Consider the following 20,611-nt stretch of genomic DNA (forward strand, 5'->3'; position numbering starts at 1 on the left):
CGCCATACAGTGCGCAGTGCTTCAAATGTATGAAATTTGGGCATGTGTCTTCGCATTGCACCGCCAGACCAGTCTGTAGGAGTTGCGGACAACCATTGAACTTGAATGTTCCCTGTGCTCCTCCTCTGTTTGCATAAACTGTGAAGAGCACAGTTCTGCCTGCTCACCAGACTGCACCAGCTTTCAGAGAGAAAAAATACAAAATATAAGACTCTGTACAGACTGACATATCAAGAGGCTGAGAACAAATGAATGTCTGCACCCTGCACACATGGCCACATTGTATGCTATAGGCTATGATGATGTCGCCCCCTCTGCTGATGGTACTTTATTATGCATCCTTTTGTGAGCCATCATGGTCACTCGACTATGCCTGCCCTCTGATGGTTGGGGGCTCTCCTCCTGCTGCTTCCCCAACACCTACTTTGGAGGCAATGGTTCTCCATCCACCAGGGACCTCGAGTCCCATCCCATAGCTGGAGATGCATCACCCTCATCTGGCTTCTTACACCAGGAAGGAGTCCCTCAGGACAATCCCTCAAAGACATCTGCCAGCAACTGGATACCTGTCAGTAGCTGAAGGAACAACAGGCTGCCGGTTGTAGGAATTCATGATCTTAATTCAGTGAAACCCTCCTAGTCGTTCAAACCTTCTAAATAACAGAAAGACAAAAAGAACTCATCCAAGACAAAGGAAATCCCAGTGGACCTGAGGCCACTGGACCCTGCATGATCTGCTTCTTTGGCTGCGGCAGCAACCCCAGTAGCCTCTGAGGCTCCAAATTGCGCCACACATGATGTCTCATAATCTACGTGTCTTAATGTAATAGCTTCTCAACCAGTGGCAGCAGGTGAACCTAGAACATAACCAACCTCCTTAGTCCTTTCACGCCCTCACAGTATACAAACAGCACAATTCTCCAGTGGAGTTGTAGTGTTTTTTTCTGCCATCTGGGTGATCTATTACATCTCTTAAGCTCCTCTCCTGCTTTCTGCTTTATCAATTGAAGACATAAAGTCTGAAAATGAGTCTGTGATAATATTTTTGGTACTTTATTTTATAGGTCCGTCTTGATCACAAAAATTTTTACACTTCACTATTACCGGTTTCGGCTACTGCCATTTTCAGATTTGTTACAAAACAAAAACAGTGTGTAACCAACTAAGTTAAGTTTGCTGACACTAAATCTCTAAAAGTCCCTGGTGCTATGTAAGGAAGGAATTTCAAGACTTGTTTCAGAGAGGATATGTATAGCCAAAATAAAGAGTGCTTTTGGTACACATTAGATGGAGAAAAACATTCAGTAGGAAACAGAGAATAATATGAAAGTGTTGCATAGGGCACCAAAGTGACAGTTATTGAATCTACTTGAGGAAATGGAGATTTATGTGCACAATAAACGACAACCGGAATTACTGCTGAATGAACAGAAGGAGTTTAACCTATATGCTTCTGTCACCCAATCTGTGGCCCTTTGTGCCTGTGACCATCTTGGCCACCTCCTGGTGTCCATTATTCCTCGCCAGTCTTTGAATATGGTTCTAGGAGACATTTTCCATGGGGACCTCATCCTTCAAACTGTTGAGAAACTCTGGGCCACTGGAAGGTGGGGTGTTCATTTTGTCCGTAAAGGCTGTAAGGACAATTGCATTGATACTGGCACCTTTATTCTGGCATTTGAGAGGGACACTCTCCCAGAGAAGGTCAAGGTTAATTGTGATCGGTGTTATGGAAGCCGCACATCCAACCACCAACCAAGTGGGATTCAGCCCGTTTGCCTTGCATTTGGATTCCCGTTCCATCCTCATTCAGTGGAATTGTAATAGCTACTACCATCTCCTTCCAGAATTGGAATTCCTTATTTTCTTTTACTCTGTAGATTGTGTCCCCATTCTCCAGGAATCTTATTTTACTGATACTCATTCACCAGCCCTTTGTAGGTTCCATACTTTCTGTTAGAACCAGGTTGGCACTTTGAGGGCTTCTGGTTGGTATCTACATGTTGGTCCATACAGACTTTGTTAGTACATGGATTCCCATTTGTACTGAATTGGAAGCGGTTGCTTTCAAAGTACACTTACGCTCTGGGGTCACAGTTTGCAATATCTAACTCCTTCCTGCTAGGCCAGCTACAGCTGCTGCCCTAACTACCTTCCTAGAACAACTCTCCCCTCCCCTCCCTTCCTCCTCCTCGGGGTTTTAATGCCCATCACCCCATGTGGGGCAGTGCTTCATTTGATTGAGGTCTCCTTGTAGACAAGCTTGTTGTGGACCATGACCCATTTCATTGCTATAGATCTTTCGCTCACTTCCTCTCCCCTTCTCCCTTCATTACAGTGGTCGCTGCAAAATGACCTCATCAATAGTGGCCACTTCCCATTGATGCTCTCACTCCCTGATCAGGTTACTCCCCTGGGCTTTCCGTAATATTGGCTGGCTTCTGTATACCTCCCAGGTAATGTTCACCCTCTCTTTGTTAGGTTGTATTGATAGTCATCTGTGACATGTCTGATACAATTATTTGCCTTGTCATCATTGCAGTCCCCCACTCGATGGACTCCTTTTACCTTTTACTGCTGGCCCGTCGCTTGTTGGACTACGGCCATTGCCATCGCCATCCGTCGTCATTGTCGGGCTTTGCGATACCTTAAGTGCCACCCGTCCTCAAGACAGTCTTATTACCTTTTCAATGTCTTTGTGCCAAAGTCCATTACTTAACCAAACAGAGCAAGTGGGTGTTTTCCATCTGAGTTCTTTATATTCATACGACTGCTTCTTTTTTCTCCAAAGGCTTCTTTAATTTTCCTGCAGGCAGTATTTATATTTCCCCTAGTGATATATGGTTTTATATCCTTACATTTGTCCTCTAGCCATTCCTGCTTAGCCATTTTCCACTCCTGTCAACCTTACTTTTTAGATGTATCTAAAAACAATGATGATGTGACTTACCAAACAAAAGCACTGGCATGTTGATAGACACACAAACAAACACAAACATACACACAAAATTCAAGCTTTTGCAACCGATGGTTGCTTCATCAGGAAAGAGGGAAGGAGAGGGAAAGACGAAAGGATGTGGGTTTTAAGGGAGAGGGTAAGGAGTCATTCCAATCCCGGGAGCGGAAAGACTTACCTTAAGGGGAAAAAGGACTGGTATATACTCGCGCGCCACACACACACACACACACACACACACACACACACACACACACACACACACACACATCCATCCGCACAGACACAAGCAGACATTTGTAAAGGCAAAGAGTTTGGACAGAGATGTCAGTCGAGGCGGAAGTACCTTTTTTTGGCGGAAGTACAGAGGCAGAGATGTTGGTGAATGACAGGTGAGGTATGAATGGCGGCAACTTGAAATTTGCGGAGGTTGAGGCCTGGTGGGTAACGAGAAGAGAGGATATACTGAAGGGCAAGTTCCCATCTCCGGAGTTCTGACAGGTTGGTGTTAGTGGGAAGTATCCAGATAACCCGGACGGTGTAACACTGCGCCAAGATGTGCTGGCCGTGCACCAAGGCATGTTTAACCACAGGGTGATCCTCATTATCAACAAACGCTGTCTGCCTGTGTCCATTCATGCGAATTCGTACTCCCATTTGCCTGCTTCATTTTTATATTTTATCTTTTCATCATTTAAATTCCATACCTCCTTTGTTATCCACAGATTTCTAGTAGGCCTTGTTTTTTTACCTCTTTGATTCTTTGCTGCCTTCACTAATTCATCTCTTAAAGCTACCCATTCGTCTTCTACTTTATTCCTTTCCCCTGTTGTAGTCAATTGTTACCAAATGCACCCTCTGAAACTCACAAAACCTCTGGTTTTTTTCAACTTATCTGGATCCCAATGCCTTTATACCCTTTTAGTTTTAATCTAGAGTTCATAACCAATTAATTGTGGTCAGAGTCCACATCTGCCCCTGGAAATTTCTTACAATTTAAGATCTGGTTCCAAAATGCATCTTATCATTATGTAATCAACCTGAAACCTTCTGATGTTTCCAGATCTTGTCCATGCATATAATTTCCTTTCATGATTGTGAAACCATGTGTTAGTGACAATGAAACTATGCTCTATGCAACATTCTACCAGATGGCTTCTTCTTTCATTCATTTCACCCAGTCAATATTCACCTACAGTTTTTCCTTTTCTTCTTTTTCCTGCTATCAGATTCCAGTCCCCCAACATAATAAAATTGTTTCCTTTACCAACAGAATAATTTCTCTTATCTCTTCATACGTTTCTTCATTCTCATCATCATCTGCAGAGCTGGTTGGCATATGAACTTCTAGTACTGCAGTGGGTGTGGGCTTGTGTCTTGGGCTATGATAATGCATTCACTATGCTGTTCATAGTAGCTTACCCATGCTCCCGTTTTTTTATTCATTATTAAACCTACTCCTGCATTACCCCTGTTTGCTTTTGTATTTGTAACCTTGTATCCACCTGACGAGAAGTCTTGTTCCTCCTGCCACCGAACTTAACTAATTCCCACTATATCTAACTTCAACCTATCAATTTCCTCTTTCAAGTTTTCTAACCTACCTGCCCAGTCTAACATTCTGCGTTCGGATACATAGAATGCCAGTTTTGTTTTTCCTGATTGACATTCTCCTGCATAGTGTCCGCCTAGAGGTTTGAATGGGGGACTATTTTACCTCCGGGATATTTTACCCAAAAGAAAGCCATCATCTAACCATGCAGTAGAGCTGCGAGCCCTCGGGAAAAGTTACAGCTGTAGTTTCCTCTTGCTTGTAGCTGTTCACATTACCATCACAGCAAGGCAGTTTTGTTCGATGTTACTAGGCCAGATCAGCCAGTCATCCAGGCTATAGCCCTTCAACTACTGATAAGGCTGCTGCTCCTCTTCAGGGACCATACATTTATCTGGGCTCTCAGCAGATACCCCTCCGATGTGATTGCACCTACAGCATGGCTATCTGTAAGACCCCCAGTGGCAAAGTCTATGGTTCACAGAGGGTGGGGGTATTTATATTAATTACATACTTAATTAGCTTAAAAGATATTGTTAATTAAAGATTTCACCTGGTCCAACTTTTGGTGCCATTTATAGCCAAATTACTGTAAATTTCTGTGATCTGTTGATATACTTTTGATTACCTGGTTTTTCTGAATCCAGTTACACTCGTATTGACGGGCAAGGGTCATAAATTAAAAGTCACTAAATTTTCGATAACTAAATTTTGACGTACAAGATAGAGCCTGTGGTTACCAATGCAGAATTCTCATTGTGTAGGCATAAATTAGTGCTGTATGCCCTGATAGATACTGCTCATGAGAAATAATATATAAACAAAATATGAAAAAATCAGCAGCCAATAAAAAATGAACTTTTCGACTGGAGGGAATTATAAACTATTATAAATTAATAAAGTTCAGTAATACCCTGGAGTGAGTCTTCATAAGGCCCAAGCTTGTGACATTTTCAGTTATTTTGTTCATTTTGGTCATAGCCTTTGTCTGGTATAGCTAGTCTGTTGTTCAGCCCAGACTTGGGAACCTTTTGAGTTGCTTCTCTGTTCGTGCAAACTGGGATGACAGAACCTTTTTTATAGTGACGAGCAGTAGACTGTCAAAATACGTGTTGGATCATTCAGACAATGTCACTAACAACAGCTGTGACTTCTTTACTTAATTGTGAGTGAAGCAACTATTGGTCCGTACTGCTTGTTCTTTTATTATTTGGTAAAAAAAGAACTATTATGCTCTATATATGTCCATACTACCTACCTGTTTGTAAACATTAGAGACAGTAAGAGGCCTGGTCACTACCTTTCTGATCTTAAATACCTGATTAATCATTGGTGGACTACCAATTTTGAACGTTAAAAGGAACCTTCTGGCTATTCATTTTAAGGATAAGTCCAACTTCAGCACTTTCAGGCAGTGATCCAGCAAAACTATGCAGCTACCAAGGCTTGTTTGATAATAAATAGACCTAGTTTGTCGACAGTCGGTGCAGCGTCTACCCACCTTCAAGCTATCTTGCTTGACCAGACATAATCAGCAGAAATGAGACTGAGAGAATGAGGCCACTCGTGGAAGTGTTTTAAACATGACTATTTGTAATTGATATCAATGTTCTTACACACTCAGTTCCATCTTGTGGTAAGGTCCATTCTTTTTAGATGACTTGGTCGTTTTCAGGTCATCCTCCCAGTGATTGCTAGTCAGTTGTGACTGACATTAAAGATGAATGGAGTGGAGAGATTTTATGCGTTTTAAATTTTCATCTGAAAAATGAGATTAGGCTAATTTGAATGAATAACATATATATTTTTATTACAGCTGGTTTTGGCCACTAGAACACTATTCTGTGTAAAGTAACAATGTTTTGTGAGCACTGGTATGTTATCAGTAAGACTCTTGGCTTAAATAATTCTTGAATGCTTGAGAAAAAGAAGTGACACAGAGCATACTTTATGGAACTGGCTGGAGCTGTAAATTTTTCTAGAGTTTAATGTTCACATAAAATACTGGAGAAATTTTTTTTTTAAATTATAATTGTACTATTCACCTTTTTAATATGCCCATACTAACAAATGAAATGTTTCAAGCTATCAACTTACTTGGTTGTCGCACCTGTAGGGTGTTTGTGTCCCTATGTGGCTTATGGCTCAGCTATCGCTTGGAGCTTAATATTGCAAATACTGTTCACTGTGAGGGAATTAGGCATGTTCTTCTGTCTACATATTCCTAGTCTTTGTGTTTAAGTTGAAGGCCTGTCGCGTACCTGGCAGCAGCTCCTTATGTTGTGTTATGCGTACAGCTTACATTCGACATGACAGTCAATGCCGTTGTTTACAGTCAATTGGTCAGCATTGGAAGGAGTATTTGTGAACTACCGTATTTACTCGAGTCTAAGCCGCACTCGAATATAAGCCTCACCTGAAAATTGAGATTCAAAATCAAGGGAAAAAATATTTCCCGAATCTAAGCCGTACCTGAAATTTGAGACTCGAAATTCAAGGGAAGAGAAAAGTTTTAGGCCGCATCTCCAAATCGAAACAAAGTTGGTCCACTGTAATATGAGACAATTTAGGTCGAATGAATGACGATACAGCTACAGTAGTTTGGTTCGAGTCGTAAGCTTAGCAGTTAAGCTTTACCAGGTAGCCATTGCTATGCGTCAGGCGCTCCGTCCGTATTTATACAGGTACCCTTCCTTTTTCACGTGCTTCATCTGTTTTGAATTGATTGCTTATTTTTCTTTGATTTGATAAGCGCAGTTTTCTTTGTTATAGGTGTTTACGTCACTCTACGCTGAATATGCATTACGGTACTGTGTCATGCTTTGTTTGTTGTACTCTGATACTGCGTGTTTACGGCCTGTCACCGATCGCGGCATGGCTTGCTTTGTGCGCACTACCGCCACTTACAATTAAAAAAAGAAAAGAAAAAAAAAAAAGAGAGAGAGAGGAATCGTCTCATTAGCGAAACAATGGCAAGAGACTGCTACTTGTTGTTACTTACACTGCTGCTTTCTTTGATAATGATCAAAAAGAACCAAAGAATAGACTGCGTATGATATAAGATGTTCTGAACAAGAGTTTAGCGAAAAATTTTCTCCGTTTGTAAATCTTTGCAGGCGCCTCTTTAGTACATTACATTCTGCACAGAAATTAGTCATCTTAGATTTAAAAATCTAGTAAATTGCCTCGCTTCATTTCTGACTGTATCACTGTTTAGCATAAGAATTAATACGAATATAAACATGACATGGTATGTATATTCTTCCGCGTTTGCTGTTGTCTCGCTCTAGTTTTGTGGTTTATTACGCTGACAGAATTTAAATGAGATAGCAGCAAACATGAAACAGTACATGGCAAAATGTTTATGTTCGTATTATTCTTATGGTGACGAGAATACTGCATGTGATTCACAATTTATAAAAGTTCCTATTAGCAACCATCTCTTCTCACAGATAGGAAAAAATTCAGAACGTAGAGTTGGCCACATTGACAAACATCCTAAACATTCTTGCCAGTCGGGTTTTTGTAGTACATTGAAATGCTGCTACATTCGAAGATGAACAATACGGAATTTGTATTTACTTCGTTGGATAATGTATGAAAATGCAGTGGTCGAAATTCGGCGCAGAGAAAAAAAGCTTGTCTTCCACCTTTTTTTTTAAATTTATTTACTGACGCAGAGGTTTTGGCGCCTGTATTTATCTTTGTGCCTACAGAGCATGCCTGTGTAGCACTACATATATTCGGCGGCAGAACTAAGTTGTGGCAGCACCCACCGACATTTTTAAGAACTTCCGCTTGCTTTGCACTCGATTCTAAGCCGCAGGCGGTTTTTTGGATTACAAAAACCGGAAAAAAAGTGCGGCTTAGATTCGAGTAAATACGGTAACCTAATGGCCCTTGAGGCAGACCATGTTTCTAACTTCAGATGGAAGACAAAATTGTGGTTGACAAGGCCAAGAACTATTTCTTCAGGGTACACTGAGTTGTGTTTCAAAGCCAGTGTGTTACAAAATTGTATGGTATGGCTGCAACTATGTTGTTATTTATACTGATGTTCAAGGAACGGCACTCTGTTGGGTGCTTAGTGTCATTTCCTGAAGATAACACAAGGATCTGGTGTGCAAAATACTATGCCATGATGTGTAATGCCACATTGCTACTGAGGTACGGTATGGTCTGTCATTTGGCACTAGAAGAGATATGTGCAAGTGCAGAGAGAGTCTAGTTGTGACATTTAAAGTTTGGACACCTTAAGAGGTTGTTAAATCATAAGATGTAGATTTTTATGAGCAAGAAGGAAATTTATTCATTATAAAGAGTGCTGTCAGGTGTGTGCAGGCCAGTGAGAGAGAGACTGGCCAATTCTTGCAGGACAGAGGGAGCATGTCACAAAAACCGAAGTCTGTGATGGAATTAGGAATGAAAAGCCTCACAAGCAGGCAGTAACCGATGCCATTGAGAGCTTGTATCTCAGAGACAACACTTTCACGGCGGCCAGCAGTGAACATGATTTGTCTCCTGCAATCCTATTGGCTACACACTATGGGTTCCCAGAGGGCAGATTGTAAGCAGTTCGCATTTTGTGGGAACACACGCCCCCTGCCAAAGCGGCTAGCTTACTTGCCACATAGGCCACAACGAATTATACTCAAACAATACGGGAAAATATGTTAATGTATAAATTGAGATAATTATTACAGTAGTTGGGCAATCTGTATAGGCTTCAGGCACAATAAGCTGCAGTTGGGGAAGCCAGTGGTATGGCTCTGGAGGTCTTCTGGCAACAGGGGCATGTTAACTGGCTTCTGATTAAATCATACTGTGATGCATGGCTTCCTCCTTCAATGAGAGGATTTACCAGTGTGTGATCACACATTATTTTAGCTGCTGTATTATAATTTCCTTGTATTTTAACAAAGAATTTTGTAACATGTCCTTTGAGAGAATTTTACAGTTTTGCATACAGTATCCTTCTGTGTGGATGTGTGAATGGGAATGTAGTATGTATTAGATTTTAGTTAAGAATTTAGCTCATAAATTGCAAGCATAATTTTTAACCATATTTCTGTCAAGTTATTTTAGTAATGGCCTTGGTCTTCCGTAGTGCAATAGAAAGTGGATCAAACACTTGAACTGTAATATGATACAGAATAAACTGCTACTCACCACATAGTTGAGCTGCAGGCAGGCGCACTGAAGGCAGACTGTGTAGAAATATTCACATTCTTTCATGCACAATTTGCAAGCACATGGCCTCTGTCATCTTTTTGTTTGTGGTGGTTTTTTTTTTCTTATATCTGGAGGTGGACTCTTGTTCGCCAACTTATAATATCTAACAGTCTTCTTTCAGTATGACTGTCTCCTGGTAAATACCTCTTCTTTTCATATTTTTATTATTTTGTGATGGATTTTTTATTGTTTGAAGCAACTGAACTGTAATTTATTTACTTTCAATTTTTCAGTAGGAGCATATAGCTTAGTTTTTCAGTGAGAACCTCAGCATTCTTTTGTAGTTTAACTGCTGCATCAGTGCCAGTGCTAACATATACACATATTGACAGATTTTTCTGGCATATAATACAATTTTGTTAAATGAGACAATTTTTTGTCAGACCCACTCCAGAAGATGAGTACTGTGTGGAATTGCGGAGAGATTTCATCGAATGCTTGCACGACTCTCCTGCATACCTTGTGGCACAGACAGTTCGCTCTGACATTGAGCGCTACTCGGATCGTTACCAAGCGGCTGTGTCAAGCAAGTCGAAGCAGCAGCCGCTTACTTTTCCCACTTCTCACCTTCCCTTGGAACTGAGGCCTGTCGTAAAAGACAAAGCAAAACGAGAAAAGGCAAAGAAATCAAATGCTACTTCAACAGCGTCAAACGCTGTCGACATAACTACCAGGTAAGTTATTCGATTTATTATAAAGAATGACTGTCACTTGCTAATCTGACACACAGTCTCTTTTTTCCCCCCTCTCTCAAAGGGTCTGATGTTTCTATTTGACACAAGTGGGAGGGAGATATTAGTGAGTATTATTAAGATTTGGTATCTCAGTACTTCTTATTAAGATTAACCCACTTCTGCCTGAATTAATTTTCACTTCTGAATTTTATAAATCAGACATTTAGTTGTTCATTGTAATTAATGAAACTACTACAAGAAGCTAAACAAAAAGTAATTAATAATTTAAGCAAAAGAGAGTGTAACATATGTCATGCTAGGTAGATCATACATTTTAAGTGAAATAGATGACAGTAAATAAAATAAAGCAGTGTCTGTCATTTACATTACATGAAGGCAACAGCATTCATTTTCTGTGGTATGGTGCAACACACACTATGCACAAACCATCATCACATTTGCAGCTCATTGTTCTTAGAGTTCCTTTGTAGTTTTCTGTAGTGCAGTGTTGTCCTTTTTTTTCCTGTGGCATCATATCTACCAAATGACCTCTTTAATTATTTCTGATGTCAAACAGCACTCTGCCTTGATATGGGTTACCTGCAGGGTGATCAGGGCCTGTAGGGATTGCTGCATTGGAAGTCAGGTAACATTTCACATTATAACACTGAAATTACAGTTGTGGCATATTCATAGCTGCCTTTTTGTAGAGAAGCCACACATTATGTACAGACGTATCCAGTAGCCACATAAAAATTGGCTACCACTATTTCTTTCCTCTGATGCTCACTCTATATAATGCTATATTTTTGTGCATTTGGTCAGTTCTCCCCATATTTTTGTTGTATTCTCCAATAACATATGCTTGGAGTACAATTACTTTTTTCTTCTCTTGTCTGGAATATCAGCTCGGAGCTCACTGGATTGATCGCATAACTAGTTGAAACGATTGTTACAGCAGAAATATCTAGCCATCTGGTAATCATCATTCCACTTTCCGTGCAGCTCTTGTAATCATAATCTCATGTCTTATTCCTTTTGGACATTGTCTTATAGGGTATAAGTTGACATTCTTTAGGCAGAAAATTCTCACTAATAGTGCCAGTTGCACCATAATCTCGTTCTTTTAGGTGAACCAACAATGTTGGCTATGTAAACAGATTGTCAAAATAAAACCTGTAGGGCAGATTTTTTACTTTTATCAGCATGTAAATCAATCATTTGAATCAGAGGTACAACACATTTTCCAAATGCCTTCTCAGACACTTCGTTCCATTGTGGATCAGTTCCTTGGTGTATTTAAAAATCCGATAGATAACCCATGTTTGTGTTTAGGCACTGTGCTTTGTACCCAAATCTGATGGGTTTACCTTTGAGAAATTGTGAGACCTGAGTTTCTCCTGGTGTATATAACTTTCAAATAACTTCCGGGAATTTCTGTGTCACCTGGCTGAATTCCTGGAACTTTGAGAAATTGTTTGCATCCATACCTGCCAAAATACTGTGTCATGCTCTCATTGTAATACAAATCTTGCTCAGGCTGTAACTTTTCTTAACATTTCTGTTAATGGACAAAGTTTTCACATTTTATTATTTGCATTAATTTTTGTGTTAGGACATGAGTGAATGAATCTCTTCATTGTTTCAAATTTGTCTCTTCTCATCATCTTGTGCACCATTTCATTTCTCATGACCAACCCTGAATCCCGGTAACATCTCCTGCTATAGCCCAAGAGAATTAGAATTCCTAGAAAACATTTTATCTCCTATTGTGTTATTTTGGTAACTGGGCAGTTCTTGAACAAAGCGTATTTTGTAGATTCGGTACTGAGAAATTTAATTATTTCATCGTTCCAAAACAGTTCAAAGCAAAGCACTGGAGACAAGCTTCTGTATTTACTGTGATCATTCTCAGGAAATAAAGCGTTATCACTTTGCAGATCCTCCAATCTCTTATTAAGTTTTTGAGATCTGTAGCTTTTCTATTTCATCTGAAATGACATTTTGTGGTTTATCATCATGAGAGCAATCTGTCTCAGGTTCATCACCTAACCTGTTTTTGTAGGTCAGTACCACTTCTGGACCAGCATGAAGTTGCCTTGGTCCAAGATTTTCTATTTTTCCATCCCCATCTTCTTCACCAGAATATTCATCTGATTCTACATTAGCTTCATATATCCATTGCATCTTCCTCCTCCTCAAGAATAGCATTTTATGCACAGACAGGCTTCTGAGAAAGAGTGAAACGTTATATTGACTGTTCTGCCTAGAGAAACACATGTGCAACACACAAAAACTGGATTTGGAACCATAATAATTAATTGCATTTTGTGGCTAACCTTAATACAAATTTCAACACCTTTAACATTATAATTAAGCAAAGATTTTAAAAATTGTGTGGTATATTGCTTCAGAAAATAGTACAACAATACGCATCTCAAATGCATGCATTGTTGCCAAAAAGAGAAAACAGCGGTAGAATGTTAGGTGACATATGCAAACGTAGTTTTCATGCAGCATTCTTGTATAAGACATTCTTAATAGTCTTGCCGCGTCAAATCAGAATAAAAAGGCTTACTTTCAACGACAATCATAATCTTCATCAGGATGTCTAAGGAGGTTATAAGCAAAAATTCAGTTGCTTATTACAATTTGACACTGCTTAAAAATCAGTTCCATGCTGATCAGATAGATAGAGCTGTCATTAACCCAAAGATCGAGCCGAACACCACAGTACTCTGCTAGACACGATCCTGTCAGAGGTTACATTCCTCTGACCTACACAGCCTGTTATAGTGGGACTTATTGTTTAACCTAGACTCTGAACCATAGTGCATCTCACCATTTTTCATGTAAGCGGGAGTTGCTAGAGGTGAAAGTAGTGATAAGTGACACAAAAATATTCCAGGACTGACTGGCTATCCTTCCCGAAACCTTTGTATCCATAGTCTGCCAGTTCACCAGTGAGCCAACGACCCACTGTGGATGATATTGGTGTGAACATTATTGTGTGGAAAGTGTCAGTTTAACATTTGTGATACTCTCTCGGCCAGGTTACTTTTTATTATGAATCTAACAAAGTACTGCAACCTCAAACCAGCCACACTTCTCCAACCTGTGACCCTCACCGGACCTTACCTTTAGGGCAGTTATCAGTATGCTGTGCTCCAACATGTGAATTCTGCCATGGTAGAAGTGAACTATATTTCAGAAGCTCAGTGTCCTCAAAATAAGGATGCACATTTGAAATTAGATAAAACAAGATCAAAGCTGGTGCTCCAATGTGTGTGTGCTGCTGCTCGAGATACAAAGGCCACACAAGAAACCTCACACACGTAAGTTCCTGTTTTATAAATGCCACTACACATCTCTCTGCACATAGTTGTGTGTTTGGAGTGAACATATTAAATTAATAGAAGTGGATGGTATCAAGTTCATTGTATATGGTACATATTCTCTGTGCACCAGTGTTTGGATGTCTGCATTTATTTTTCAAATAACAGCCTGAAGATGACATTAATTAAATGTTTAAACTAGTTGCTTAAATAATAAAATTTTAAGGAATAATTACCATTGCTGGTATCCTTTTTCTGTGAATTATTGATCAGGCACAGTTCTGCATCTACATCTGTATTCCGAATCTACAAAAACAGCTAATTACGTTGGGGAGTGCTTTTAAAACGTTTTGCCACATGGGACTTCTCCCACCTCACCAGGATAGTTAGGAAACCTGCAAATACATAATTTGGCATTCCCCAAGTCGGTAAATCCCACAGACTGTGAATAGCAATCAAAGGATCATCGGCGACAACGGTATCACAACACGTAGGTAATTAACAGCTTGCCAGTTTACCACACTCACGTACCTTCACACCCGGGATAAACGCATCACACATGCCATAAGCTTTGTTTATTAACATTTGCTTCTAAGAATTGACAGTTTGTGACCAGCTGAAATATACACTGAAGAGCCAAAGAAACTGGTATACCTGCCTAATATTGTGCAGGGCCCACACGAGCAAGCAGAAGTACCGCAGCATGACATGGCATGGATTCAACTAACGTGTGAAGTAGTGCTGGAGGGAACTGACACCACAAATCCTGCAGGGCTGTCCATAAATCCGTAAGACTATGGGGGACTGGAGATCTCTTTTGAACAGCATGTTGCAAGAAATCAGAGATATGCTCAATAATATCATGTCTGGGGAGTTCGGTGGCCAGCGGAACTGTTTAAACTCTGAAGAGTGTTCCTGGAGCGACTTTGTAACAATTCTGGACATGTAGGGTGTCGCATTGTCCTGCTGGAATTGCCCAAGTCTTTCGGAATGCACAATGGACAAGAATCAATCCCAGTGATCAGACAGGATGGTTATGTATTTGTCACTGGTTAGTCATATCTAGATGTATCAGGTGTCTAACTGCATACATCCCACACCATTACAGGGGCTCCACCAGCTTGAACAGTCCCCTGCTGACATGCAGGGCCCATGGATTCATGAGGTTGTATCCATACCTGCACATCCATCTGCTCGATACAATTTGAAAGAGACTTGTCCGACCAGGCAATGTGTTTCCATCAACAGTCCAATGTCCATGTTGACGGGTCCAGGCAAGGTGTAAAGCTTTGTGTTGTGCAGTCATCAAGGGTACACAAGTGAGCCTTCGGGTCCGAAAGCCCATATCAATGATGTTTCTTTGAATTGTTTGCATGCTGACACTTGGTGATGGCACAGCATTGAAATCTGCAGCAATTTGTGGAAGGTTGCACTTCTGTCACATTGAACGATTCTCTTCAGTTGTCTTTTGTCTCGTTCTTGCAGTATCTTTTTGCAGCCGAAGGTATGTTGGAGATTTGATGTTTTTACCGGATTCCTTATATTCACAGTACACTCGTGGAATCGATGTACAGGAAAATCCCCACTTCATCGCATATTCGGAGATGCTGTGTCTCATTCCTCGTGCACCGACTTTAACACCATGTTCAGACTCACTAAGTAAATCTTGATAAACTGCTGTTGTAGCAGCAGTAACCGATCTAACAACTGCGCCAGACTCTTGTCTTATGTAGGCATTGCCGACCACAGTGCCATATTCTGCCTGTTTGTATATAACTCTATTTGAATATGCATGCCTATACCAGTCTTTTTGGCACTTCAGCGTACTTCAAACACAGTCATAAAGTTCACTGTTTGTGTGACTTTACTTGGACAATGTTACTAGCACTGTGTGTACTTTAGGACACTTACTGTGCAATCCCAGTGGAACGACACTCTCATCCCATCCAAACTCTGAGCCACATGTGCTCTAACAGTGGTGCTTCATGCTGCTTCTCACACTTCTTATTGGCAGCAATGTCAAACACTATTGTTTACTGAATATTAACTCTGCTTCTCATTATATTATTGTCTGCTGTTTTCCGGCCTGGAGACAAACTGTGAATCTTGCATTAATAAATACTGATGACCTTGTCAACAGAACTGAAGTGAAAAGGTGCCCGTTCATCCCCATAAACTATGTCTTAAGTTTTACCTTCAGTTCTTTCTCAGTATCACTGCGTGTACTCCTTCCCTTTCAAGACCCCACTGGCTCCACTCCATGTTGACTGGTGATATTGGGGTCCACTAACTGCAGCTGCCTCCCACACATGCCATGTGGCCCACTTGTGTCCTCACATCCCTGAATAATTTGATAGGCCCGCTGGATTAAAACACAAATATCCCCACTAAATACACTCTGATCTTTATGCTGTTGTCACCATTCTTAGTGTAAAAAATATTGCTTCAATGAAGATGTTTACCAGTTAGTTACTTTCCATAATGAGTATGTTTAATTGGTTGAATTTTTGACTGGAGTGTACACTGTGTTATGGTAGTACAATGCCATATCTCACCTAGCCTCCTTTGTTTTTAAACTTTCAATGACTTAAAGAAAAACATAAACCATATTTCTGATCATTGATGCTATTAGCTGGGAATCTTTTCTCCACTCTTCCTGTCACTAACATTGTAATTAATTAACTTTTCTGCAGAGACTAGCTTTTTCACCAATTCTACTAATTATGTTTCCATTCTGCCATTAAGTATGCCAATTAGCCAACCAACCTTTATTGTGTATTACAAATATTTAACTCTCATTTAATAAGCATCTAAATCTCTCCGAGATATATGGCCTTGTGAAAGTGTTGTTTCACTTTGACATGTATATGCTTTGCTTAGCCACCACACATTTCGTTCATTATTTAATCCGTTTATCTCTATTCACTTTCTCATACGAATCATCACTTCACACTGTGGACAAAATTGAACAGGAGTTTAGTTCTCCACCTTACTCAAGGGTGATATAAGAAGGCAATGGTGATCAGTGCTTTGATGTGATGCCGCCGACACCTTCAGACTTTCTGCTGCTGTACACACTGATCCATAATTTTTGCCTCTTTTTTTCCCCAACTGTGGGCATCAGTGTATCTGATTCAGTTGTCAGACCACACTTATTGTCTTAACCTTTCACCTAGATCCATAACTGCCTTGACCTAGATACGTGGTCAAAAATTATCTGTTAACTTAATTCTTACTGTTCTCTTTTTGTTACCATCATTCATACTGTTCTCACTAAAGGATTCTCGTACTTTGTTGGGAACACTTTGTCTCCTCCATAGGTTCTTCTGCCTTCTGCCCCACTCTCCCAGCCCCCCCCCCCCCTCCACCGTCTGTGGGCTCACTGTTGTTTGACGGGTTCGTGCTTGGCTAACATGGGACCCTGGGACCCCAGCCTTCACAGCATCTTTTCCCTTTCGTGCTGCATGTCTATCCTCTTGCTATTCTCCCCCTTCCCATGTGGAAAATGCCTGGGATGTTTTTGGAAATATGTTCTGCATTTTCAGTGGTCAATACCAGTACAGTCTCTCCATTGTTATTCGTTCCTTTTTTTCTTTCTTCGTTCCCCTTGTCCTATCCTCCCTCAGCTCTGGTATTTGAGGTTCCTCTTCTTCCTCCTCCCTGGGCACTCTTAAAGGCCAGCCCACGCATATGATGCATAATAGGTAACTGGGTAATGGGTAACTCCCAGTCTCGGGTTGACAGGTAGAATTCGCACGTACCCCCTTGTACAGGCCAGGCCAAGGAGGGATGACTGCCTGAGCTGCTACCTTCTCAAATTTCTGATTGGTCCCTCTGTTAGGTGTTCAGGAGGTGTGAACAATCACCTAAGGTGGGTGCACCCCCCTGAGAGGGGCCCACAGTTGTAAGGAGCGCACCATCGGAGTCGCTGACTATCATGGGGGATTTTCTCGCAGTGAGACAATCATCATCTCCATAGCCAGTGTCTCATCGTCTCCGTAGCCAGTGTCTCATCGTCTCCGTAGCCAGTGTCTCATCGTCTCCGTAGCCAGTGTCTCATCGTCTCCGTAGCCAGTGTCTCATCGTCTCCGTAGCCAGTGTCTCATCGTCTCCGTAGCCAGTGTCTCATCGTCTCCGTAGCCAGTGTCTCATCGTCTCCGTAGCCAGTGTCTCATCGTCTCCGTAGCCAGTGTCTCATCGTCTCCGTAGCCAGTGTCTCATCGTCTCCGTAGCCAGTGTCTCATCGTCTCCGTAGCCAGTGTCTCATCGTCTCCGTAGCCAGTGTCTCATCGTCTCCGTAGCCAGTGTCTCATCGTCTCCGTAGCCAGTGTCTCATCGTCTCCGTAGCCAGTGTCTCATCGTCTCCGTAGCCAGTGTCTCATCGTCTCCGTAGCCAGTGTCTCATCGTCTCCGTAGCCAGTGTCTCATCGTCTCCGTAGCCAGTGTCTCATCGTCTCCGTAGCCAGTGTCTCATCGTCTCCGTAGCCAGTGTCTCATCGTCTCCGTAGCCAGTGTCTCATCGTCTCCGTAGCCAGTGTCTCATCGTCTCCGTAGCCAGTGTCTCATCGTCTCCGTAGCCAGTGTCTCATCGTCTCCGTAGCCAGTGTCTCATCGTCTCCGTAGCCAGTGTCTCATCGTCTCCGTAGCCAGTGTCTCATCGTCTCCGTAGCCAGTGTCTCATCGTCTCCGTAGCCAGTGTCTCATCGTCTCCGTAGCCAGTGTCTCATCGTCTCCGTAGCCAGTGTCTCATCGTCTCCGTAGCCAGTGTCTCATCGTCTCCGTAGCCAGTGTCTCATCGTCTCCGTAGCCAGTGTCTCATCGTCTCCGTAGCCAGTGTCTCATCGTCTCCGTAGCCAGTGTCTCATCGTCTCCGTAGCCAGTGTCTCATCGTCTCCGTAGCCAGTGTCTCATCGTCTCCGTAGCCAGTGTCTCATCGTCTCCGTAGCCAGTGTCTCATCGTCTCCGTAGCCAGTGTCTCATCGTCTCCGTAGCCAGTGTCTCATCGTCTCCGTAGCCAGTGTCTCATCGTCTCCGTAGCCAGTGTCTCATCGTCTCCGTAGCCAGTGTCTCATCGTCTCCGTAGCCAGTGTCTCATCGTCTCCGTAGCCAGTGTCTCATCGTCTCCGTAGCCAGTGTCTCATCGTCTCCGTAGCCAGTGTCTCATCGTCTCCGTAGCCAGTGTCTCATCGTCTCCGTAGCCAGTGTCTCATCGTCTCCGTAGCCAGTGTCTCATCGTCTCCGTAGCCAGTGTCTCATCGTCTCCGTAGCCAGTGTCTCATCGTCTCCGTAGCCAGTGTCTCATCGTCTCCGTAGCCAGTGTCTCATCGTCTCCGTAGCCAGTGTCTCATCGTCTCCGTAGCCAGTGTCTCATCGTCTCCGTAGCCAGTGTCTCATCGTCTCCGTAGCCAGTGTCTCATCGTCTCCGTAGCCAGTGTCTCATCGTCTCCGTAGCCAGTGTCTCATCGTCTCCGTAGCCAGTGTCTCATCGTCTCCGTAGCCAGTGTCTCATCGTCTCCGTAGCCAGTGTCTCATCGTCTCCGTAGCCAGTGTCTCATCGTCTCCGTAGCCAGTGTCTCATCGTCTCCGTAGCCAGTGTCTCATCGTCTCCGTAGCCAGTGTCTCATCGTCTCCGTAGCCAGTGTCTCATCGTCTCCGTAGCCAGTGTCTCATCGTCTCCGTAGCCAGTGTCTCATCGTCTCCGTAGCCAGTGTCTCATCGTCTCCGTAGCCAGTGTCTCATCGTCTCCGTAGCCAGTGTCTCATCGTCTCCGTAGCCAGTGTCTCATCGTCTCCGTAGCCAGTGTCTCATCGTCTCCGTAGCCAGTGTCTCATCGTCTCCGTAGCCAGTGTCTCATCGTCTCCGTAGCCAGTGTCTCATCGTCTCCGTAGCCAGTGTCTCATCGTCTCCGTAGCCAGTGTCTCATCGTCTCCGTAGCCAGTGTCTCATCGTCTCCGTAGCCAGTGTCTCATCGTCTCCGTAGCCAGTGTCTCATCGTCTCCGTAGCCAGTGTCTCATCGTCTCCGTAGCCAGTGTCTCATCGTCTCCGTAGCCAGTGTCTCATCGTCTCCGTAGCCAGTGTCTCATCGTCTCCGTAGCCAGTGTCTCATCGTCTCCGTAGCCAGTGTCTCATCGTCTCCGTAGCCAGTGTCTCATCGTCTCCGTAGCCAGTGTCTCATCGTCTCCGTAGCCAGTGTCTCATCGTCTCCGTAGCCAGTGTCTCATCGTCTCCGTAGCCAGTGTCTCATCGTCTCCGTAGCCAGTGTCTCATCGTCTCCGTAGCCAGTGTCTCATCGTCTCCGTAGCCAGTGTCTCATCGTCTCCGTAGCCAGTGTCTCATCGTCTCCGTAGCCAGTGTCTCATCGTCTCCGTAGCCAGTGTCTCATCGTCTCCGTAGCCAGTGTCTCATCGTCTCCGTAGCCAGTGTCTCATCGTCTCCGTAGCCAGTGTCTCATCGTCTCCGTAGCCAGTGTCTCATCGTCTCCGTAGCCAGTGTCTCATCGTCTCCGTAGCCAGTGTCTCATCGTCTCCGTAGCCAGTGTCTCATCGTCTCCGTAGCCAGTGTCTCATCGTCTCCGTAGCCAGTGTCTCATCGTCTCCGTAGCCAGTGTCTCATCGTCTCCGTAGCCAGTGTCTCATCGTCTCCGTAGCCAGTGTCTCATCGTCTCCGTAGCCAGTGTCTCATCGTCTCCGTAGCCAGTGTCTCATCGTCTCCGTAGCCAGTGTCTCATCGTCTCCGTAGCCAGTGTCTCATCGTCTCCGTAGCCAGTGTCTCATCGTCTCCGTAGCCAGTGTCTCATCGTCTCCGTAGCCAGTGTCTCATCGTCTCCGTAGCCAGTGTCTCATCGTCTCCGTAGCCAGTGTC

At 42.9% G+C, this 20,611-nt stretch overlaps 1 protein-coding gene across 1 annotated transcript in view; it reads left to right on the plus strand.

The window, feature by feature from the left end:
• LOC124805322 (DNA-directed RNA polymerase III subunit RPC7-like) overlaps positions 1-20,611 on the plus strand; it is a 44,545-nt gene that overhangs the window by 7,033 nt on the left and 16,901 nt on the right. The window contains exon 3 of the mRNA XM_047265842.1: positions 10,124-10,414. Within this exon, the coding sequence (XP_047121798.1) occupies positions 10,124-10,414 (291 nt within the window). The remainder of the gene's footprint in view (positions 1-10,123; positions 10,415-20,611) is intronic.

Source organism: Schistocerca piceifrons, chromosome 7 (genome assembly GCF_021461385.2).
Source record: "Schistocerca piceifrons isolate TAMUIC-IGC-003096 chromosome 7, iqSchPice1.1, whole genome shotgun sequence".
NCBI lineage: Eukaryota > Metazoa > Arthropoda > Insecta > Orthoptera > Acrididae > Schistocerca > Schistocerca piceifrons.